Here is a 24,241-nt window from a genome sequence, read left to right as displayed (position 1 = left end):
AGCCAGTATGGTAGTTTGTCCAGGAAGCCCTGGTTGCTTCTGTCAACTGTGATACAGAAACAGAAAGATGCAGAGGATGGGGCGCACACAATCCTAGGACTGAAAAATCCAACTGGCATGTCCACAGAGCCTGACCTCTCCCTTAAACCCTCGACACACCTGTAACCACAGTGCTTAGGTGACTGAGGTGGGAAGATCCCTTGAGCCCTGGGGTTCCAGACCCACTTGGGGAGCATAGTAAGACTTCACCTCTGAAGAACAAAGGCTCCCCTTCAGCTTAGCTTGCCTAGCACAGCCAGCCCCACCTCTGGCCCTGACACTGGCTGATGCTTGAGAACAAAGCCTCAGTCATGGGCTGTGGCTCTCCAGCACAGACAAGACAGTGGAAACTTTCTCAACAACCAGAACGGAGTCTATGCTCAGGTTAACCTGCAATTAAGTATCAAACTCCGGCTGCTCATACCTAGCTCCTCGGATCTTCTGCTACAAAAATAAATACAGGAAATTTAGATGAAAGAATCTCTGCACTTTGCTATGACCACAAAGTCAGATGTCAACAAAACAAAACAGCTAGTAGGGAAGCTGGTACAATGGGCTGGGTATAAAACATCCCCATGAATGGCCAAGTTAAAAAGGATGGGAGACACTTCCCACGGCTATTGCCATGCTGGGACAATTGCTGATTTTTTTTCAAAGTTGAAAAAAAATCTAGATATTTATTTAATGCAAAATCTCATACATGCAAAATGACAATGAGTACATTTTATCCAAAGTTTACTGATCTATAGTTTACATAAAATAAAAACACTCTTTAGGGGCTGGGGAGATGGCTCAGGGATTAAAAGCACGTGTTGCTCTTCCAGAGAACCTGGGTCCATTCCCAGTACCCATATGGTGGCTCACAACTGTCAGTAGTTCCAGTTCCAGGGAATCCAATACCTATAGTCACACAGACATTCACACACACACACACACACACACACACACACACAAATTAAGTATTTTAAATTAAAAAAATAATCCTTATAACTATATAGATTAACGCATCCAAATTAACCACCATCCCAGGGCCATCTAGAATAAGTCCATCATCTCCAGAATGTTCTTCTGTGAAACTTTTTAGCCAGCGCTTTCATTGAGACACAGCAGTCTCTAATCCGCTGTCTCAATGAGTTAGTTCAGCGTGGCTGGGACTTCCTAAGAGGGAATCTTACAGGGTGTTGTTCTCTTTTGTGCCTGGCTCGTTTTCCTCAGCATAACTGTCCATGTTGATCTGTGTATTAATCATTGACTCCTGTTTATTGCTGGATAGTATTCCATGGATGTGCATGGATAGGAATTTGAGCAGTCTCCCCTTTGAGACTATTGTGACTAAGGCTGCCATGAAGAGGCATGGGTACCTTTACTAATGCACACACTTTAGGTTCTCTGGGATAAATAAAGGTGGACTTAATGAATCGTGTGAGATGTCATTCTCACACCATGGGTGTGAATGTGAGCTGTCATTAATTTTTAAGAGAGAATTGTTTAATTTAATTTCTCTTTTAATTTTTGTTTTGGGAGCACCATGGTGTATATATGGGGGTCACAGGACAACTTGAAAGAATCAGATCTCTCCTTTCACCATGTGGGTTCTGGGGAGCAAACTCAGGTTTTCTGGCTTCACACTTTACCCACTGAGCCACCTTGCCAGCTCATCCACATTTATAGGTCTCTGTGATGGCTAATTTTATGTCAAATTGACACAAGCTAGAGACCTCTGAGATGAAGGAACTCGAATAAGAGAATGCCTCTATAAGATCTGCTACAGGCAAACCTATAGGACATTGTTTTAGCTAGTGACTGATGTGGAAAGACCTAGCCCATTGTGGGTGGTGCCATCCCTGGGCTGGTGGTCCTGTAAGAAATCAGGCTGAGCAGGCCATGAGAGTAAGCCGGGAAGCAGCACCCCTCCATGGCCTCTGCATCGGCTCCTGCCTCCAGGTTCCTGGTTGAATTCCTGTCCTGACTTCCTTCAGTGATGAGCAAACAGTGATGTGGAAGTGTAAGCCAAATAAACCCTTTCCTGCCCAACTTACTTTGGTCATGATGTTTCATAAGAGCAATAGAAACCCTGACTAAGACAGTCTCCCAACTGTTTTCCAAAGTCATTCCACCACAGCTCCCAGCATGCATGTTGCTTCACGTCCTTACCAGCCCAGAGGGATTGGCCCTCCCATGGGTGGGACGTGGTACCCTATGGCAGTTTGATTTGGTTTTCCGAGGGAATAAAGACCCTGAGATATTTTTATTGTGTTCATAATCTTCTTTTATGATGTGTTTTTCAAGTCTTTTGACATTTATGCTATCTTATTAGTGTGTGTGTGTGTGTGTGTTTCTAGTGTGCATATGTATGCAGTATGTCCCTTTGTGGTCACCCATGAGGAGGCCAAGGGAATATGTCAGTTGTCCCCTCTATGACCCCTTGCCTTACTTTATTCCCCTGAGCGAGGATCTCTCGCTGGCTCTGGAGCTGAGGCTGGCAGCCAGAGAGTCCATAGGACTCCAGTTTTTCACGTGGGTTCAGGGAATTCCAACAGAGGTCCTCAAGCACAGCAAGTGCACTTACACACTGAACCATGGCCAGCCTCCTTTGCCCATTTTGAAGAGCAACATTTATGTGTGAGGACACAGGTTCAACCCCCAGGACCACCAGGCAAAGCGAGGTAAGCTGGCTCTGAGGATGGTTTTACTCTCTTCAAATAATAAAGTGGAGCTGGCATTGTTAGTTGTGGTAACTTAGGGGTACCGACCTCAGAGAGGTGAATTTGGTGTTTTGGTGTTTCTAGGTGTTAACTGGTACAGTCAGGGCCAATGATGCGTCTGTCACCTCAAAGGTTTATCATTTCTTTCTGCTGTAGGCAGTCACAATCCTCTCTACCCCCTTCTGAATATTGGATTAATTGTTAACAACTAGTAACCACTATACTAGAAACAGAAAGTCATTCCTCCCGCCCCCTGCTAGCAATCCCTCCTCCTTACCCCCTCCCTCATCGCTGCCCTTCCAGTCCTGGCTATGTGTCTGGGTGCCTTGTCTGCTTGTCTGCATGAACATGTGTGCCTTGTGCATGCAGTGCCCATGGAGGCCAGAAGAGGGCATCAAATCCCTTGAAACTGGAGTTGCAGGTGCTTGTGAGCCACCATGTGGGTGCTGGGAACCAAACCTAGGTCCCCTGAAAAGCGGCAAGTACCCTTAACCCCTGAGCCAGCTCTCTAGCCCGGTTTACTTTCTTTTTTATGGATGACTAATGTTCCATTGCTTTTTCTTTTTCTGTTTTTGGTTCGAATTTTGTTCATATTTTGCTCCGTCTTGTTTTGAGGTCCTCTCTTACTGTGTTAGCCTTGAATTTGCAACCCTTCTGCCTTGGCCTCTCTCACCACCATAGTTGGCCATCAGATTTTCTTTTTCCATTCATCTGTGGTTGGTTACCTGAACCGACTCCGTGTTCTTGCTTACCTTCTGATTTGTAAGAGTCCCTATATATCTGGCGTTCGAGTTTTCTGTCACACTTGTATGTCACAGGTGTCTTCTCCGCTTGCTTGTTCCTTCATTTTCTTAAAGGTGCCATTTTTCTGAGGATGGCAAATTCTAGGCAAGCAATATAGCAGTAAGCGACATCTCCAACCACTGGTTGACTGGTTTGTTCATTGATGGAGATGGGGGTCTTACTAAGATTCCCCAGCTAGCTGTGAGCTAAGTACATAGCCAAGACTGGCCTCAAGCTTCAGAGCCTCCTCCTTCAGCCTCCAGAGAAGCTGGGGTTACAGATGTGAGCCCAACACACAAAAGCAAAGACCTAGGAGGGTGCTCAGTTGGTAAAGTGCTTACCACACAGGAATCAGAGTTCAGTCCCAAGAAACCACATGAAAAACTAGGTATGGTGACTCACACTTGTAATCCCAGCACCAGGGAGGCAGAGACTTCCCTGCTTGGGGACAGAGAGAGACCAGCCATCTTAGCCTGCTCCCAGTGTTCTTGGTCAGGGGGAGCGCCTGTTTCAAAAACCAGGGTGGGTGGTGCTGGAGGAACAATAGCCAAGGTTATCCCCCACATGCATACATACACACATAAAATAATAAATATTGTGATTTAAAAACTAAAAACAAGTCCAGTGAGCAGTGTGTTGTCTGCGTGCCTGTTAATAATAAATAATAATAACAACTACAATAATAATAAAGAGATGAGGGTTCAGCTCAGTGACAAAACACTTGCCTAGCATGCCCAAGGTTTGATTCCCCAGCTCCATAAAAAATTATATTAGCCGGGCGATGGTGGCACACGCCTTTAATCCCAGCACTCGGGAGGCAGAGGCAGGTGGATCTCTGTGAGTTCGAGACCAGCCTGGTCTACAGAGCTAGTTCCAGGATAGGCTCCAAAGCCACAGAGAAACCCTGTCTCGAAAAACCAAAAAAAAAAAAAAATATTAAATTAAACATAAATTACAAGACAGGTATGGTAGCATACACCTGAAATCCCAGTCCTCCAAGAGGTTGAATACTTAGGAGTTCAAGGCCCTTCTCAGGTAACTAGGGAGCTTGAGGTCAGCATGAAGGACAGGGTGGTCTAGGAACATAAATAACAAATCAGCTCAGTGAAAACACAAATGTTGCATATTCTAACCGGATGCTGTATCTGACTGTATTCTGAGCCCGAGGCCCCGTGGCTGAGCTGGGAGATTATTGAGGATCAGAGCTTCGACTTTCTCCTTGACTGAACCAGAAGGATTAAATGAGAATGGAAAAGGTTAGGACCCAAGAGGGGCCCTTTGTTTCTTTCTTCCTGCCACGGACAATTCAGTGGAACCTAATGCCCTGGTTCCTAGGAGGCCTTGGAGTGCTGGAGTGTTCCAGACAGGCCAGCCTCATTCTCTTTGCACTTACCAGCCATGAGAATAATGGGTTAGGGGAAAGTGACATCCGAAGCAGCTGCAAATGGCCGGAAATAGTCAGGGTGTTGACACTAGTCCGAGCTGCTGTACCCGCGAGCTGCTGAACGCAAGAGTTGCTGTATGGTTTAGGAGAGCAGAGGACAGACCAGCTGAGGGACGCTGGAGCTGGAGAAGTCAGTAAATGCTCACCTTAGAGCCACAATGACTTGGGAGGCCGTGGAATTTGATTCACACAGAGAATGAAGACCGCAGAAATGGCAAGGTCCCTGGTACTCTGGTTGCGGGAGGAAAAATGAGGGTGCCACTGTAGCCAGATTAGGCGTGAACACACTTGGACAGTGCGGAAAGGGGTGCCTGGCATGTTCTATTTGGCTGTTCCGTGGAGAGCCGGGTGTAACGCTGGAGGGAAGCTGCAGCCTTTCCCCCTCCCACAGCAAGCTTGAGAGTTTAAGGAAGGAGCCATCTCAGTGAGAAACTGTAACACAGGGTAAAAAGATGAGCTCCTCTTAACCTTCTAACAATTGCAAAGGACAGACCCGATTTGGATCAGCATGCATAAGAAAAAAACATCTTGGGTCCCACAGCCCTCAAAGTAATGGCTTCAGGCACAGCTAGGTCCAGCTGGCATCTTAGTGACTTGAGGCTCTGCCGTGCCCATATTGATTTTGCTCTATTGTGTGGTGACAGTAACTACTATGTCAGAAATCTTAGCTAAAGGGGAGGTCTCTTCCTCTGTTGTTCTAGCCTGAAGTGGCCGGATTGAGTTTCTGGGGTCTACATGACAATAGCTAAGGAAGACATACATTCCCCAGGGTTAATGACAGGGGCCATCCTGGCCACTCATGGAGAGGCCAGGGTTTCCCTGAACTGTTGGGGAAGGAGGAGGGGGTATGGATGGGATCAGCAAGCACCAAATGGCCCACCACAGTGTCCCCAGCAGAAAGAGAGCGAGTGTCATGCCAGCTCAGAGTCAGGATAGCTTCCAAGAGGACTAGCTCTGCTGCCCTTGGACTTTTTTTTTTTTTTCACCTTCTCAGCAGTTCCATAAATTAGCTATGGCCGGACTTGGGGTGGAGATCGGTGACAGAGCATTTGCCTAGCATGCATAAAACTCTAACCTCCACTCCTCTGAAGAAAGGAGTAGGGGGTGAGGAGAGAGACGGCTCAGCAGTTCAGGCACTTGCTACTGAGCCTGATGGCCTGGCTTCAGTCTCCAAGACTCACGTGGTAGGAGAGAGCAGACTCCTGAAGGTTTCCACAAGCATGCACTGGCACACTTGCACACACAATAAATTCAATAAATAAAACGAAATTTTTAAGATAGGGTAATTTTTTAATGAAATGAAAGAAACAGATATGTCATCATGTTATACGTGGGAAACCTGAGCTGAGAAATTTAGCAACCGATCCATCATGATGGGCATTCCCTGGGGGCAAAAAAAATCTCAGTCACTAGGATGGGCATGGGGGTGCTTGCCTGTAATCCCACAGTGAGCAGGAGGCAGAGACAGGGGGATGGAGGTAAATCCAAGGCCAGCATGGGCTGGGGGAGGGGAGCAGAGGGCCCGGCGGGCCATAGACACCTTGTCTGATTTGCTGAGTCCAGAGACGCTAGTTCATTTATGCTGTGGTTACTCGATAAAGGCTTTTCTGTTGGGTGGACAGAGAGGTGGAAGGGTAGATGGCGGGTGGCAAAAGAAGGGAGGGAGAAAGGGCTGGACCATGTAACCAGTCTCCTGGCCTATGATTTCCTCAACAGTGTCCTGTCTGATGGCATCCCATGTCCCAGCAGGTGCCACCATGCCAGTGAAGAAGTACTTGCTGAAGTGCCTGCACCGGCTGCAGAAGGGCCCGGGCTACACCTACAAGGAGCTTCTCGTGTGGTACTGTAACAACACCAACACACACGGCCCCAAACGCATCATCTGCGAGGGCCCCAAGAAGAAGGCCATGTGGTTCCTGCTCACGCTGCTCTTCGCCTGCCTGGTGTGCTGGCAGTGGGGCGTCTTCATCCAGACTTACCTGAGCTGGGAGGTCAGCGTCTCCCTCTCCATGGGCTTTAAGACCATGAACTTCCCGGCGGTCACCGTCTGCAATTCCAGCCCCTTCCAGTAGGTGGTCCCCGGAGCAGAGCCGGCTCAACTCTTCCCTCTTCCTTTTCTTTCCTCCTTTCTTTCCCGTTTCTCCTTTCTCTCCATAGTCTATTTTGTTGCTTCTCTTTTCTTTCCCTTTTTTCTTCCATTTTTTGCAACATATAAGATTTTTAAAAAAAATCCTAAGCTTCCTCCACTTAAAGAGAGTCACAGTGTATCTAGATCTAAGTAACTTTGGAGTGGGATAAAGGTCAACCTCTGGTGTGTGCCTAAGGCACTGTCCATCTCCTATTTAAAACAGTTTATTTAGCCATCCCCCAGTACTTCCTCTCCAATCTCTCTGGTTCCTCCCTTATCTCCCACCTCTTTGTCCTGTGTTCTCTCTCTCTCTCTCTCTCTCTCTCTCTCTCTCTCTCTCTCTCTCTCTCTCTTCCCTCTCTCCTCTCTCCTCTCCTCTCTCCTCTCCTCTCTCCTCTCTCTCCTTCTGTTTACTTAGTGCTGTCTGGATGTGCGTGGGTGTAGGACCATCTACAGAAGCACAGGCCGCCCTTAGGGTCCAAACCTCTGAAGGAAACTGACCTACACCCACCCCCCAGCAGCCATCAGTTTCTGATAGTTACTCAGCTAGCCGTGGGATCTCACGACCCCCTCTCCCTTCCCTTTGGCTTGATCTCGTGAAGCTCTTGCTGTGAGTTCACATGCACAATTGTGCAGTCACATCCAGCAAATGTTTCCTTACAGACATTGACTCCCCCGCCCCTCCCCGTGCTGATACCTGAGCCCTGGTGAGAGGAGGTTCAGGGTTCATCATTATGACCAAGGCTCACTAATTAGCATAGCCTGGCTGGCTTCCAAGCCCCAGGGATCCATATCTCTCCAGAACACCAGTCCTGGGATTTCAAATTTGTTCTGCCATGCCTTTTTTTTTTTTTTTTTTTTTTTGCCATGCCTTTTCATATAGGTGCTGGGGACCAAACTCAGGTCCTCGTACTTGTAGATCAAACCGTTTACTAACTAAGCCAACTTCCCAGCCCTTCATGTCTGCAGCTACATACATGTCTATAAACCAGGTATGGTGGCACACACCTATAACCTCAGCATTCAGAGGCTGAATCAGGATGATGAATTCCAGGCCAACCTGGGCTGTATAGCCAGAACCAGTCTCAAAAACAAGGCCACATACAGTGTAAATGGCGCTTCCTGTTTTCCGCAATGCCGCATCTAGATCCTGCATTTGTGTTTACTGAGCATCTACTGTGCACCACTGTTCACATGCTGGAAACATTAGCACCAAACAGAACCAAGCCCCCACCCTCTGCAGAGGAAACCTGTCAGAGGAAACAACCATTAGGGTTTTTTTTCCATACTGGAGTTGGAGAGATGGCTCAGCAGTTAAGAGCACCAGCTACTCTTCCAGAGGACCCAGGTTAAAATCCCAGCACTCCTGTGACAGCTCACAACGGCCTGCAACTCCAGCTCCAGGGGATACAATGCCCTCTTCTGGACTCTTTGGGTACCAGGCATACATATGGTGCATAGATATATATACAGTCAAAACACCCATAGACATAAAACAATTTAAAAAAGAAAAGAAAAGAAAAAAAGAAAAGAAAAGAAAAAAATACGTTGGAGGCTGGAGAGACAGTGCAGGGGCTAAAAACACTTGTTTTTCGTGAGGACTAGATTCAGTTCCCAGCACCCACATGCATTTCACATCCATCTAAACTCCAGGTCCAGAGAACCTGAAACCTTCATCTGACTTCCATGGGCACTTGAAAGTGTGCGGTGTACATACACACATGCTGGAAAAATACTCATGAACATAAACTAAAATAACTTTTTTTTTTAGATTTTAAGCCCTAAACTTTAAAAGATTTTTCCAAAAATACTGAGTTATTACTCTGATGCGGGAAACAATGAAGTTCTGGTTGCTGGGCTTGGTTGAAAGGGTCTTGAGATTCCTGGAGTCCGCTTTAAAGTTGTTGAAATAGCCAATGGTTTCCTTTCAACGCTGTACAGAGGCAAGAAGGAAAGACCAAGATCATAAAATTTGACAATGCAAACAGTAATCAATTTTCATATTCGGAAAAAAATAAAAACAGCCGAGGCTGGCGAGATGGACCAATGGTTAAGAAAGTTTGCAGTGGACCCAAGTTTATTCCCAGCAACCACAGTGGGTGCTCACAACTGAGGATAATCCAGCCCAGGAGTCAAATGCCCTCTTCTGACCTCGATGGGCACACTATACATGTAGTACACATACACACACACTCAGAGAGAGAGAGAGAGAGAGATTAATATTAGCTACCACAGCAATTTTCTCTGAGGGACACTTTTTTAAATTGTTTTTATTGAGCTATATATTTTTCTCTATTCCCCTCCCTTCCTATCCCCTCCCCTTCTTCCCTCTCCCAAGGTCCCCATGCTCCCAATTTACTCAGGACCATTTTGTCTTTTTCTACTTCCCATGTAGATCAGATCCATGTATGTCTCTCTTCAGGGCCTCTTTATTGTCTAGGTTCTTTGGGGTTGTGGACTGTAGGCTGGTTTTTCTTTGCCTTATGTCTAAAAGCCTCTTATGAGTGAATACATATTATATTTGTCTTTCTGGATCTGGGTTACCTCACTTATAATGTTTTCTAGATCCATCCATTTGCCTGTCGTTATTTTTTCTGCTATGTAGTACACCATTGTGTAAATGTACCACATTTTCCTTATCCACTCTTCGGTTGAGGGGCATTTAGGTTGTTTCCAGGTTCTGGCTATGACAAATAATGCTGCTATGAACATAGTTGAGCACATGACCTTGTGGAATGATTGAGCATCCTTTGGGTATATACCCCAAAGTGGTATTACTGGGTCTTTAAATAGACTGTTTCCTAATTTTCTAAGAAATCGCCATATTGTTTTCCAAAGTGGCTGTGCTAGCTTGCACTCCCACCAGCAATGCAGGAGTGTTCCCTTTGCCCCACATCCTCTCCAGCATAAGCTGCCATCAGTGTTTTTGATCTTGGCCATTCTGACAGGTGTAAGATGGAATCTCAGAGTTGTTTTGATTTGCATTTCTCTGATGACTAAGGATGTTGAGCATTTTCTTAAGTGTCTTTCAGCCATTTTAGATTCATCTGTTGAGAGTTCTCTGTTTAGATCTGTACTCCATTTTTTATTGGATTATTTGTTCTTTTGATGACCAATTTCTTGAGTTCTTTGTATATTTTGGAGATCAGTCCTCTGTCCAATGTGGAGTTTTTCTATAGTTTTGTCTTGTTGACCGTGTCCTTTGCTTTACAGAAGCTTCTCAGTTTCAGGAGGTCCCATTTATTAACTGTTTCTTTCAGAGTCTGTGCTACTAGGGTTATATTTAGGAAGTGGTCTCCTGTGCCAATGAACTCAAGGAGGGACACTTTCTTACCCTTTCCACAGGGCCTGGTCACACTTCTAACATGGAGCCCCTGGAGGGAGGAGGGAAAACAGAAGCTACCCTCACAGTCCCAACACCTCTCCATCTTGAAAAAATTTCACCAACCCCACATTGGATAGAGGGCTGGTCCTCAGGTCACAGACCTGCCCCCTCTCCACCCTCTACCTCTACTGAGAAGAGGCTTTGAGGGGGACCCCTGAGCATAAACCCCCTCCTGCTGCTGGAATCCCACCAAACTTGAATTCCAGCTTCAACCTTGTCCCTTATTCCCGGGGTCATCCAAGAAATCAAAGTGGCTTCCAAGAGCCAGCCTCCCTGTCTGTGGGTGGGGATGGTGACAAAGTGTGACAAAGAGCGACGGAAAGAAAGAGCCCCACACATCTGACCCATGACACGTCATCAACAGACAGTTCTTCACTACCAGGGGCATCCGCGGCTGTCTCTGCCTCTGTCGCCTCGCACGTAGACGATGTTAATATGTATTTGGTGACTGAGAGAACTGAATGGACAACAGAGAGACACGTGGGTGCCATGGGAGAGAGGTGGTGTCTGAGCTGAACCCAGGGCACCACACATGCTGGAAAGCATGCTATCCCTAGGACATGTCTCTAGCCCTTTAAGAAATACAGAGCGAAGCAGGATCTCACTACATTGCCCAGACAGGGCTTGAATTTACACTCCTCCTGCCTCCGCCTCCAACATAACTGGGATTACAGGTGTGCATCACCAGGCCCTGCTGTGGTAACAAGTTCTTGTATGCTGGTGTGCAAGAAGACCCCAAGCTCTGCGTGCTCTTTCTGTGGTGGCCCCTTGCCCACCTGACCCAACCTCTCCTTACTTAGGTACTCCAAAGTCAAGCACCTGCTGAAGGACCTGGATGAGCTGATGGAGGCGGTCTTGGACAGGATTCTGGCTCCAGGGACTGGTCACACCAACACCAGCAGTGCCCTGAACTTCACCATCTGGGACCACACACCCCTGGTGTTCATTGATGAACGGAACCCTGACCACCCACTGGTCCTCGACTTGTTTGGGAACAGCCACAACAGCAGCAGTCCAGCCCCAGGAAGCATCTGCAATGCCCAGGGGTGCAAGGTGGCCATGAAGCTGGTAAGTTCCCCAAGCACAGGCCATGGCCCTCCAGAGAGGTTGGTGACAATCTATTTTCATTAATAATCTAAGATTTGCTGAGAGGACCCAAGCCTGTTTTGTACACATGCAAAGGATTAAAGGGGTGTGTGGATGTATTTGCAGGTGTACCTGTCATGGGGGAGCGGGGGCGGGGGCCAGAGGACAACCTCAGATGTCATTTCTTTTTAGGGGAGGCTAACTGACCAGCAAGCCTGAGGAATCTGCCTGTCTCTACCTCCCCAGCTCTGAGTTTACAAACAAACCCCTTTTCACCGTATTTTTAATTATTTTTCAATTTATTTTATTTTATGTATATGAGTGTTTTTGCTTGCATGAATGTCTATGCATCATATGCATCATATGCCTGGCGCCTATGGAGGTCTGAAGAGGGTGCTGGATCCCCTGGAACTGGGGGTATAGATGGTTGTGAGCCACCATAGGGTGCTGGAATCAAACCTGGGTCTTCTGGAAGAACAAGTGGTCTTAGCCTCTGAGCCAGCTCTTCAGCCCCTGTCTGGGTTTCTCATGTGACTTCTGAGGATCCAACTCAGGTTCTCCTGCTAGTGCTACCGGCACTTCATCAACCGGAAGACTGCCTGAGCCTTGCAAGCACTTATTAAAAAGTAAAAATGGCTGGTGTGTTGGCTGAGACCCTGGGGCGAGAGTGATGCAGCTCAAACGAGTTTCTGCATGAGTTTGTGCAAAGCAGGGAGCCATTGGCACATGTCACAAAGATGTCCAGAACTCATCTGGATCCAGGCATGCATGGATCCAGGCACTCAGGTACTTTCATGAGAACTCATTGCCCTCCATCTCAGCTCAGGCCTCGTGTCCTCTCTGCCGACATCACAGCCATCTCTCCCCACAGTTTCTCTTTCTCTATAGAGCCAGTCAAACGCCTTGGGCTAACTCCCCTGGTCACATCTCAGCCTAAATCACAGTGGGCTACAGGACCGCCTCCAGTGATTGGCCAGTCCTGGGTCACATGCTCTGGAGTCGGAAGTGATATCAGTTTCACAAGGATTGAGTAGAAAGGACGCAGTCAGAGACCAAGAAACCACTGCCCACATTGAGGCTGAGGTGCCACCGGCTCGTACAGCCCCAGAGGGAGAAAGCCTCATCTGGGATCTCCGAGAGCTGTCACGAGCCAGACCATGATCCAGATGTCACCCCTGGAGAGCCCACGGATGCAGTTCAGGGCCCCGAGGCCTGCATTGTCAGCAGCATCCCTGGTTACTCTGAGGGTCAGCCTTGACATTAACAAGGGTCAGGTGTGCAGCCTCCAGAGGGGCAACTGTTTGCCTTGCACTAGCACCTGCTCACAGCCTCCAAAGCCCCCACTCAAACCAGCAAATGGCCGGGAGCCCAGGAGTGGATGTCACACTTTAGGGTGGGGTCACATGTTACCTGTCTGAGAATTCAGTCTAAGCCTAAATGTTCACCTCTTAGGGCGAGCGCAATGTCCATGTTTGTCCCTGTGTGTGTGTGTGTGTGCATGTGTGTATGTGTATGTGTGTGTGAGTGTATGTATGCTTGTGTGTGAGAGTATATCTGTATGTGACCATGTGTGTTTGTGTGTCTGTATTTGTAGTCATATTTGTTTGAGTATGTCTTTGTGTGTACCCATGTATGTTTGTGTGTCTGTGTACCCAAGTGTGTTTGTGTATCTGAATGTGTGTGCATGTGTGTGTTTGTGCACCTGAGTGTGTGTGTTTATGTGTCCATATGTGTTTGTACCCATGTGTGTTTGAATGTGTATGTGTGTTTACCCCTGTGTGTGTGTGTATCTTTGTATGCCTCTGTATGTGTAATGTGTCAGAGAGGAGCCATATCTCTGTACATATGTCCCGTGTTCATGCCTAAGAGTACCAGTGGTGGCTGTGTATGTCCAGCCTGGAGTTGCCCCAGAGTATGGGTGAGTTAGGATTCTAGCGCATTTCCCGCCACCAGGGTGAAGCCACGGGGCAGCTGACATGGTGCTGCCCTTCCCTGCTGGGTTCTTCAGAGCAGTGGCCTTGCTGTCTTCAGGAACCCCTCTTCCCTTCCACAGTGCAGCGACAATGGGACTGTGTGCACCTTCCGGAACTTCACCAGTGCCACCCAGGCCGTGACTGAGTGGTACATCCTGCAGGCCACCAACATCTTCTCACAAGTGCCTCGAAAGGACCTGGTGGGGATGGGCTATGCCCCTGATCGCATAATCCTAGCCTGCCTCTTTGGGACAGAGCCCTGCAGCTATCGGTGAGAGCAACTCCTGTTCCCTGCTCTAACAGAATGAGTTAGGAGCCTGGCCTGCTAGGGGTCAGACCCACCCAGCTCTAGAGTAGCTGTTTACGGGCACACAGGCTGATCTGTGTGCCTCGGTGTCTTGCTGCAGCTTGTTGGAGGCGGGTCTGAGACAGGCTCAAGTCAGTAAGGAAGGGCAGATGAGGAAGGCAGATAAGAACAGGCAAGGATGTGATGACTTTGGGGGAAGTCTGGGCTTGGCCTGATTCAGGAGAAGAGCTGCTGTGTGCACGAATAAAAACACAGAGCTGTTCCACTGGCAGTGGGTCTAGGCCGTTTATAATGTCCCCAGCAGTCAGACTTGGCTGTTGGCCACCCCAGGAACAGGGGCAACCTTGGGTCATTAGTCTACAATTCCCAACAGCTGGGGGATGGTAAACCACCTGATGGCATATCTGGGTGGGCACCTGGCATTGTCTGGCTTTTGTTTTCTTTTCTCTAAAACAGAAAAATCCTTTTACCTGCCGCTTCCAGTCACTGTGAAGGGTGTATATCTAGGTCCACACTGGCACGCAGAGTAGAGCCATGAGGGCTGGAGAGCCTCTTTTCCCTATAATGAGCCTTCATGGCGAGAGAGTGGCAGAGGGACAGGGGGTGACAGTGACCCAGGAAGTCTGGGCTATCTTCCAGCTTGTCCACAGAAGCCTGTCTCCTTCGCCTGGACATGGGGACTGTGTCCTCCTGGTCTGAGCTCTCACTTCAGTTCCCAATTCTGTGGCTACACTGGGCCACCTTCCTAAATCTCATACTTGGGCATATGGCTTGCATCCAGGTTCGTTTTCCAGGAACCATAGGCTCGGCCCTGAACCTTCCACAGGCTCAGCCAAGCATCGGCCAAGAGCTGCAGATCCTCTGCCCTCCTCTCTACTCAGGTGTCTGGACAGGCATCTTGCACACAGTATCAAGGAGTTGCCAATCAAACCAGAAGTGATGGTACAAGCCTGTGGTCTTAGCCCTCAGGACGCAGAGACAGGGGGACCAATAATTCCTTGGCTACACACGCCATGCAATATAGAACCAATGTCCTATAATGCAAATCAGAAAATGGTGGTCACCATGGTTGTAATAATGGCATCGTGATAATCCATTGAAAGGACAGGCCTGCCTTGAGGCAGGTTGGATTTCACCTAGTTATTCTTATTACTAAACCCACATTTGATAAGGAATTCAAAATCAGTCATGATGCAATGTTTACTGGACCTCCTATGGGCCAAACTCTATTCTGAACACTTCTCACATATGAAATTATAATTCATCCCGGCAACAAGCCATGAAAGGTACTATTTTTCCCACTTGCCTCAAAGAGGTTAAGTCACACCACTGGTAAGTGGTAGAATCAGAGGCCTCTATAATTCATGGAAAATGAAGCTCAGACACCCAGGCATGGCAGCAAGATGCCTGTAGTCCCAGCAGGTGAGACAAGGGAGCAGGAGTTCAAGGCTGTGCTGCCTGAGACCCTGGGAAGAAAGAGAGATGGGGCGGGGATGGGAGGATAGGGGAGGGGAAAGGGAAAGAATGAAAAGAAAGAAAACAAAGCTATCTGAAGTCACCCTCTCCACCCACTTCTTTCAAATCTCCCAAGCCAAGCCTCTGAACAATAGGGGCCACCCAGCCACCTTGTCACGAAACCATAGCCAACCTGCATCTGGGCTGTCCCTTACTCCCCAGCTTCCTGAGTGGTACCTGAGTGGAACTGTGACCTTGCCTTCTACCATCCTGGGCTTCTGATGCTGCTATCCCTGGCCTCCTTGCTCTCTGGTTCTGTGCCCTCTCTTGGCCATATAAATGTTCCTCCAAAGAAAGATTCAGAGTTAGGAGTATGCATCAGAGCTACACCGAGACATCACGCAGTCTAGATTTGAACATTAGCCAGCACTTGCGTGTTTAGACACTCCCACCCCAACCACTTAGCTTCTCTCTCTCTGCCTGTCTCTCTCTGTCTCTCTCTGTGTATGTCTTTGTCTCTCTCTCCCCTATCACTTCCTATTCTTTTATTAATTCATATGCAATTGTCAGTCAGACAACACTTGCCTTGGTAATGTCTGTCCACGTGACTACCAGGGAAAGCACCCAGCCATCTCCACCAAGGTGACAAATTGTGCCATTGTCACTGTGCAATGTTTCAGAACAGCCAGCTTAACCTTGTGTCTCTTAAGCTTGTCCTTAGGATCAATAAGACACCTTCCTTTTCTTAACCCCTCCTCACAGAAGCTAAGTGGGGGGGGGGGGCTCCTTCTGAATGCTGTAGTCAGACAAAATCCAGCCGCCATTTGTTCCTTATCTTGAATTCTGGCCTTAGCATTCTCTTTAGTGTCCGAGGGCTTAGCCTCCAGTGTCATGGTGTTTCCTGTAAAGATCTGCCATGATCTCGCATGGCTTCAAGGACTAACCTCACTGGGGAAGTGAGGGAATGAAGAAAGAGCAGACACAGACACAGAGAAGCTGTCATCGTGTGGTGTGGGCTCTCGAATGGAGAAGCTGCAGCAGCCTGGAGGCTCAGCGTCTTCAGAATGTACAGCTGATCAGGGAGGTGGGATTATGACATACGACTGAACAAGGAGACGGCTTATTACATACAGCAGAACGAGGCAAGTTATTACATACAGCAGAACATGGAGGTGAGGTAATACATACAGGTGGACAAGGAGGGAGATTATTACATACAACTGAACAAGGAAGTAGGGTTATTACATACAGCTAGACAAGTAGGCCTGGCTTATGACCGCTAGATCAAGGAGATATGTTTAGCTGATCTTGGTAGGGGCAGTCTCTGTCGGGAAGAAGTCTTCAAGCCTGCTCCTCAGGGGGAGAAAGCTATGGTGGGATTTTCTGCACACTGCCACCATTTGCACTCAGCCCTGAGGAAGGCTGTCTGTCCTTCTGGGCCTCCCCCAGGGAAGGCTTGGCCACCCCCATGGTTCTGCGTCACTGGGGTACTTGAAAAGGCTGTGCCCACGTCAACAACACGCATTCCCTCAAGACTCCACCCACTTCCTACAGGGGCCTTTACCAAAAAACGTCTGCATCTTGGCAGTGACTGCACAACAAATGACGGATCAGAAAGTCACTTAGCTTCTCTATGGGTCCGTTTCCTTATCTAAAGATGAGTGGCTCCCCGGAGGACTGAACAAGTGGGCCGGCGGTGAAGGCTTAGAGCTGTGCCTGGGACCCAGAACGCGCTCCCACCTCATTGTAAAAAGCAAGCTGATAATGGAATTCCTTCGTATTTGTTGAAAAGTGGCAGACAGGGCACGGAAGAAATGGCTCAGAGGATAACATCACATCTATGCAAGCAAGAGGACCTGAATTTGAATCCCTGGAACCCATTTAAAAAGCTGAACATGGCTGCACATTCCTGCAGCCTCAGCACTAGGGACAGGGGCAGGAAGATCACTGGAGCTTGTGAGCTGATGGTCTGACTCCAGACACACAACCCACACATGCACATGTGCACACATGCGCCATACACATATACACACACCACACACATATAAACCCCATGCACACACATATAAACCACACACACCCTTCCCTTCCCTTCTCTTATTCTAGATGTAACGTCCAGTCTGGCACGGAACCCCTAAGTTCAAGTCTCCAGAGCACCTGACACCGCAAGGGACCATGAGTGTCCCTAGCTGTCTCCCAGTCCTTTCCGAAGGCTTGCTTGCTGGCCTCTGCATTCATGGCCCCTATCCCAGAAAATGTTTATAGAGGGGATGCTTGCTCTGGAACTAGAGGTTACTAAAGTTGTCTTTCTAGGTGACAGGCATCACCAACAAATGAAGTGGACAGAGATGACAGCCCAGAGTTCAGTTGGCAGTGGGGGGCTGGCCACACCCTAGCAGTCTCCTGATCCCTTCTGGGCTGCATCTGCCCAAGATAGTCACTTGGAAACACAATGTCCTCACAGCCTGGGGTGAGGCCTCTCCCTTCAGAACAGGGCCTGGCTGCAGCCTGTTTGCTCAGCACTAACCCACACAGTATATAGACTCTGTGGTGTCTGCCCAGAGCTCCTGTTCCCCTCCAAGCCTTTGCTGGTGCTATGCTCCCGACAGGACATACCCTTTCCTTTCCCACTAGACTCCTCCTCCTCTTCCTCAGCCTTTGAGTCTCCTCAGGCCCTGGCTTGGCTGAGACACCTTCCCTGACTCACCTCTACCCCCAGTTTATCTCTTCCCAGTGTCCTTATCACATACCACAGTTTATTCAACAAATACTTACCAAATGTCCATGTGCTGCTGCATTGTGGGCCGGACCCTGGAAGCAGAGGTGTGAACAGAACCAGCCATGGTGTTTTGCACGTCACGGTTTGCGAGGCATCTCTCCCTCAGTTCGGTCCTGGAAGGCAGTAGCTGCTGCTATTGTCCCTGGGATATACACATAGAAGGTGATCGTGGAGCTCAGAGACACTAAATACATCATCAAGTTCACTGGACTAGGAAAGAACAAAGTCAGAAGTCAGTTCAAGGCAGACGACTCTGAGCCAGTACCTCTGAGCTAGCATCCTGCAGCTCCAAGGTCATGGCTCTCCTTAGGCTCAGGGTCCATTGCTGGAGTAAAGATAGGCAAGCAAATAAATCGGTGTGTTTCCCAGTCCTGTGCTGAATTGAAGGTAGTAAAGAGGTGGAAATGTGTGTTGGGGCAGGAGGGGGGTATCAATTCCTAACTCCTAGTCATAGGTCTGCCAAGTTCTATTAATTTGCGGGGGGTGGGGGGGGAGCAGGCAGGAATACTCAGGAGTCTTGGAGGACCTGAAACAGAAGAAAATGAAGAAACCAACTATTTGATGGGCTGGTTAGATAATGTTCTAGCTGCCGGAAACAGCAGGTGTGCAGAGGGCTGTGTTTACAAACATCTGGAGAGTGGCTGAAGTGCAGTGAATGACTGACAGAGCCGAGGGGTCTGTGGGGTGTGCCTTGCCTCAGTCACTGCCAGAGACAATAGCCCTGTTGCTCCACGGCAGGATGGAGGAAGCAAAGGTGGGACAGGACTTCTGCAGGGAGTCTAGCAGGAGAACTGTGGGGGAGCAAGGGGAACAGGAGTCCTGGGGAGCTTGGATCAGAGACTGAGCCTTAGATAGAATTGGACAAGCTAGGGCCAGTGAGATAGCAACAGGTAATGGTGCCTGCGCCAAGCCTGACAGGCCTGGCTGTGAAAATTGCTAGTAAACATCACAGAATAAAGGCTTAGGGTTTGGGACATCAGTAGACATTTAAATTTCTCATATTTGGTGGGCTTCCTTCTTGTTTTTAATAAATATAAAAGAACGGTGTAGATACATAGGTATTTGCTTGGGGGTTCTTCTTGCTTTTGTTTTGAGGAATACTTTGAAAACATTTGTTTATTCATTTATCCATGGGAGTCTCTGCCACAGCCTACACTCCAAGGTCAGTGAGCAACCAGCAGGAACCCAGCTCTCTGTCCCCAAGGGTCCAGGGGGATTGAACTCTGGAGGTCAGGCTTGTCAGCAAGCACACTTATTGGATGAGCCATCCGTCCATCCTTTGAAATACACTTTAGTGCTACTTCTGCGGGACACGAGAGCATCCACATCACAGAGCCGAGGTGGAGGAACAATTCAGCCCTGTGCTAGGATTACAGGCATGCACCGCTATACCAAGCTTGTGATTTTCCTTGTAATCAAATAGCCTTTTTTTTATTGATAGGATGTATTGTTTACGCATATATGTTGTGTATACATATGTGTACCCATGCGTCCTGCCTATGTGGGGACAGTGTGACCATACCGTACTACTACACACAGTGACCAAATCAAGGCATCTCCACCTTCCGAAATACTTATCCTTCCTTCAGTGGGAAACCTCACTTCTGGTTTTTGTTGTTAAAAACTGTTTCTTTCTGTTTGTTTGTTTTGTTTGTTTTTGGAAATAAGGTCTCACTACATAGCCCAGGGTGGTCTCAAACTCAAGATTCTCCTTCCTCGGCGTCCTGAGTGGTTGGATGACAGGCATGGACCACCACACCAGCCCTCTTTTCCAGCTCTGTGTAAAAGATGTAACACACTCTCATGAACTGCCATGGTCCCGCTGTGCCATACACATCAGACCTCCCCCTTCCTAAGAGAGGCCTTGCTCTTATTCGTCTCATTCTGCACTTCCCAGCCTCTGAGGACTTGTTACCCACTGCTTCTCCGTGCCCATCCTCAGTCTTTAGCAACTCATACTCTCCTTCCAAGTCCTTCACCGCCTATGAAACCGCTTTTCGGCTGGCACACACGAAGTGAGCATGCAGTTTGAGCTCACACACTGTGAATTTTGAGTTTCTGTCTAGAGGTGATTTCCTCATCTCTTACGCAATTTATTTACTGCAGGAACTGGGTTACCAATAGCATCAAGTTCCCCACCGTCTGCGTCCTTGATGACTGTCTGTGCTGCTATTTAATGCAACCTCCACACTCCTGTCTGTTCTGTGTGATCGCATTTGGACAAGGTTTCCTCATCTTCAGTAGTTCCTGGATCAAACTGAAACTTTTCATTTGATTTTGTTAGTGTGTGTGTGTGTGTGTGTGTGTGTGTGTGTGTGTGTGTTCGCGCACGCATATGTGCATGACTGCCATGTGTGTATCCATGGAGATCAGAGGATGACTCTTTTTTTTTTTTTTTTTCGAGACAGGGTTTCTCCGTGGCTTTTGGTTCCTGTCCTAGAACTAGCTCTTCTAGACCAGGCTGGCCTCGAACTCACAGAGATCTGCCTGCCTCTGCCTCCCGAGTGCTGGGATTAAAGGCGTGCGCCACCACCACCCGGCCAGAGGATGACTCTTAATGCTTGGTTTCCTCCTTTCCACTCAGGGTCCTGGGAATCAGTCTCAGGTTGTCAGGCTTATGTGGTGTGGGCTTTTCCTATCAGCCCAAGAGACACAGTCAAAAGAGATTAACAGGGCTTATTAACCAATTACAATTAAACCACCCCTTAAAATTATTTAGGTCTTGATTTAAATAAACCAATTTAATCTTTGCAAGACAAACAGAAATTGGAGCTGTATATCTAATCAATAGCATTGAGAGACTTTGCTGATTGCTTTGAAGATGGCAACAGCATGGTTTTAGAAAGCCCTAGCCTGGAGAGAGATGCAAGAAGCTGCCACAAAGCCAGGCAGAGTGGCACACATCTCGAACCCCAGCCCTGGAGAGGCAGGGCCGAGGTTCCCCATGCCCAGGCCAGCGTGGCCTGCACAGTGAGATGGATCTCAAACGTAAAAGCAGAAGGCGACAGGACAAGGCCGCGTTCTTTTGAAGGTGTAGTAACTGAGACAAGGATCTGAGAGCATTTCTCCTTCACAAGCCACAAAGGCAAAACCTTTGCTTGCTCCCTTCCCCCTCACAGTCTTCCAGGAGTCTCCCTGCTGTGGGCTACGTGGAGCAGACTGGAAGGAGAGAGCTACTCTAGCCTCTCCCTCCTGCCCCTCTCTGGAGTGTTTGCAAGGCAGGCAGCAGCGCCCCACTTCCTTCTTCAGCAGATGGGGCAGCGCCCTTGGGGGAGCCCTCTGCCCAGGCAAAGCTCCCTGCTCTCCAGCCTCTGCTGTTCATTTCAGGAACTTCACACCTATCTTCTACCCAGATTACGGCAACTGCTACATCTTCAACTGGGGCATGACAGAGATGGCGCTTCCTTCTGCCAACCCTGGGACTGAATTTGGTGAGTTTTGGTGTGCAAGGAGACACTATGAGATATGGCTTCTCTGAAGGGTTTGAAAAGTGGGCAGCAGCGGCCTACCCCCTCTTCAGCAGACCAGGGCAGCACCCCTTTGGGGGAGCCCTCTGCCCAGGGTAAGAGTTAGGGTAAGGGTTCAAGTTAGAGTTAGGTTAGGTTAAGTTAGGGGTTAGGGTTAGGGTTAGGATTGGGTTAGGGGTTAGGGTTATAGTTATGGTTAGGGTAAGGTCGGGGTTATGGTTAGATAAGGTTAAGGTTAGTATTCGGGGTTAGGGTAAATATTAGGGTTATGGTTAGATTAGTGCTATGATTAGGTTAAGGTTAGAATTAGGTTAGGATTAGTGTTAGGGGTTAGATTAGGGTTAGGGTAAATGTTAGGTTTATGGTTAGGTTAAGATTAGAATTAGGTTAGGGTTAGTGTTAGGGGTTAGGTAAGCATTAGGGTAAGTATTAGGGTTATGGTTAGATTAGGGTTAAGTTTATGGTTAGGTTAATGTTAAGGTTAGGGTAAGGGTTAGGTGAAGGTTAGGGTTAAGGTTAGGTTATGGCGAGGCTGGGGTCCAGACTGGTATTCCTAATTTGTTGTCACAACTCATGGCTATGATACGTTCTCAAAACATCAATGTCTTCCTTGAGAACACAGTACGTGGTAGCTAAGAATGGCCCGCAACAATTTCAACTCCTGAGTCACGCACCTTGTGTTAAGAGGCCACCTCATCTGATTGGGAAAGCATGAATGTCCAGCCTGTTTTGGGCACTCTGTAAAGGTTTTACACAATGGGTCCAAGGTCACTGACTGTTGACAGAACAAAGAGCAGCCCAACAGCAGGAAAGAGCAAGGAGTAGAGAGGCAGTGGAACACAGCTGGTGACAGGTTCCCATTCCGCCGTCCTGTGCTCTAGAGGATGCTGGCTGTTGTGGTGCACACCTGTAATCCAACCCTTGAGTGGCTGACGTGAGATAGATGACCACAAGTCTCAGGCCACACCCCAACACCCACTTTGGGGGCATGGCACAGTCTCAGGCTGTGACACTCCTAACCATCAAAAGGCAAGATGGCCTTCCTTGACCATCAGAGTTACTGGCCAAGAGGAGGCGACAGAGCTGACCGCCTTAACCCAGCCCTTGTTAGTGAAAGCAGTCAACAGATGGCTGAACTATTCTCTTGAGAGACACGTAATTACAATAAGGAGCCAGTGGGCCCCCTTAGAACCTAGAAAATTCTTTTCCTCCCAATGTGGCCTCGGAAAAGTCCCTTTAGCTCTTTATCGGTTTGAAATCCCTTTACCTCTTTCTGTATTGGTTTGCTTACTTGTAAAACCGGGATAATTATAGTACCTCATGTGTTTTTTGGTGAGCATTCAATAATAGGGATATTTTGTAATAAAGCACCTTATAGCCAGGCATAATAACAGAAGACTGCAATCTCAGCAATCAAGAGGCTGAGATAAGATCATCACCGGTTGGAGGCCAGCCTGGGCTACCTAGCCAGATCTGCCCTAAATGAGCACCTCACTAGCACATACCATGTAGCAAGTGCTAAGCCAGTGGCAGCTCTGGTTGTCTCGGGCAGAGATGGCCACCCTAGTGGCCCAAGCTCAGGGCTGGGAACAAGTCTGCCTCCAAACCAGGCAGCCCAGCTGGGAAGAAGACAGACAAAGAGAAGGCAAGGGAGGCGGGTCCTGGGAAGGAACGTTCCAGAGCTAGGAGGGGGCACACTGACAACTCTGAACAATCAGGAAGGCTGTTGGAGGAAGTGATACTGATTGCAGCCCAGAGAAAGAGTGGGACGTTCCAGAAGAAAGGAGAGGGCGGGAGTGGCATTCCAGAGCGAGGGAAAAGCATCTTCAGGGGTGTAACAGGAAGGAGCAAACACCACTGGGAAGGACTGAACGGAGGAGAATGAGGTCACATGTCGTCGTGGAGGGAATGGGCTGTGCACCACGGGTGGGCAGGGCATGCTGTGGAGACTACAGGTGGGACACATGAGCCCAGGAGGATCCCCTTGGCTGAATGAGGCGTGAACACTTGAGTGGCAGGTCTCCCTTCCATCTGGGGGATGTCCAAGTTCAACTGCCCTCCCTATCCTTCCCGCACAGGTCTCAAGTTGATCCTGGACATCGGCCCGGAGGACTATGTCCCCTTCCTTGCGTCCACAGCAGGGGCCAGACTGATGCTTCATGAACAGCGGACATACCCCTTCATCAAAGAAGAGGGCATCTACGCTCTGACCGGAACTGAGACGTCCATCGGGGTGCTGGTGGTACAACAGGGGTCCCCAGGGTAGCCTGAGTGGAGAAGCTTCCCTGTCCTACCATGGCCTGGAAGTAGCGTTCTTCTGCCTCAGTGCAGACCTCACTGTGTCTGACAATGCTCTAGACACGCTGAGCCCTCCAGCGCCTTCTGGGACCTGCAACTCCCCACCCCTTTGCAGCATCCCGTTGGTTCCGCGGGAAACACATATAGGAGACTAGCAGGGGTCTCCATGAGCCACCTCTCTCCACAGGACAAGCTGCAGCGCAAGGGGGAACCCTACAGTCCTTGCACCATGAACGGCTCCGACGTCGCCATTCAGAACCTGTACAGTGATTACAACACGACATACTCCATCCAGGTAGGAAGGCTCCGCAGGCTTGGTGACCGTCGGGGCTCGATCCCCTTTACCTCAGCTCTCTGTGAGAGCTGGGCTGGCTCTGCCAAATCTTTTTTTT

At 48.6% G+C, this 24,241-nt stretch overlaps 1 protein-coding gene across 8 annotated transcripts in view; it reads left to right on the top strand.

Annotated features, from left to right (window-relative positions):
- Scnn1b (sodium channel epithelial 1 subunit beta) overlaps window positions 1-24,241 on the top strand; it is a 61,463-nt gene that overhangs the window by 30,690 nt on the left and 6,532 nt on the right. For 4 of the 8 annotated variants that reach the window (XM_050143342.1, XM_050143337.1, XM_050143341.1 and 1 more), the window contains 6 exons: window positions 6,721-7,039; window positions 11,285-11,552; window positions 13,624-13,814; window positions 21,412-21,515; window positions 23,630-23,793; window positions 24,037-24,144. In XM_050143342.1, coding sequence (XP_049999299.1) covers window positions 6,729-7,039; window positions 11,285-11,552; window positions 13,624-13,814; window positions 21,412-21,515; window positions 23,630-23,793; window positions 24,037-24,144 — 1,146 coding nt within the window. In that variant the 5' untranslated portion in view covers window positions 6,721-6,728. Of the gene's footprint in view, window positions 1-6,687; window positions 7,040-11,284; window positions 11,553-13,623; window positions 13,815-21,411; window positions 21,516-23,629; window positions 23,794-24,036; window positions 24,145-24,241 lie in introns of all 8 variants that reach the window. The other 4 variants (XM_050143340.1, XM_050143338.1, XM_050143335.1 and 1 more) reach the window with 2 other exon arrangements.

Source organism: Alexandromys fortis, unplaced genomic scaffold (genome assembly GCF_014885135.2).
Source record: "Alexandromys fortis isolate MF-2015 unplaced genomic scaffold, M_Fortis_MF-2015_v1.1 scaffold_45, whole genome shotgun sequence".
NCBI classification, from domain to species: domain Eukaryota; kingdom Metazoa; phylum Chordata; class Mammalia; order Rodentia; family Cricetidae; genus Alexandromys; species Alexandromys fortis.
The sequence above is the reverse complement of the archived record's forward strand: the minus strand, read 5'-3'. Positions and strand labels throughout refer to the sequence as shown.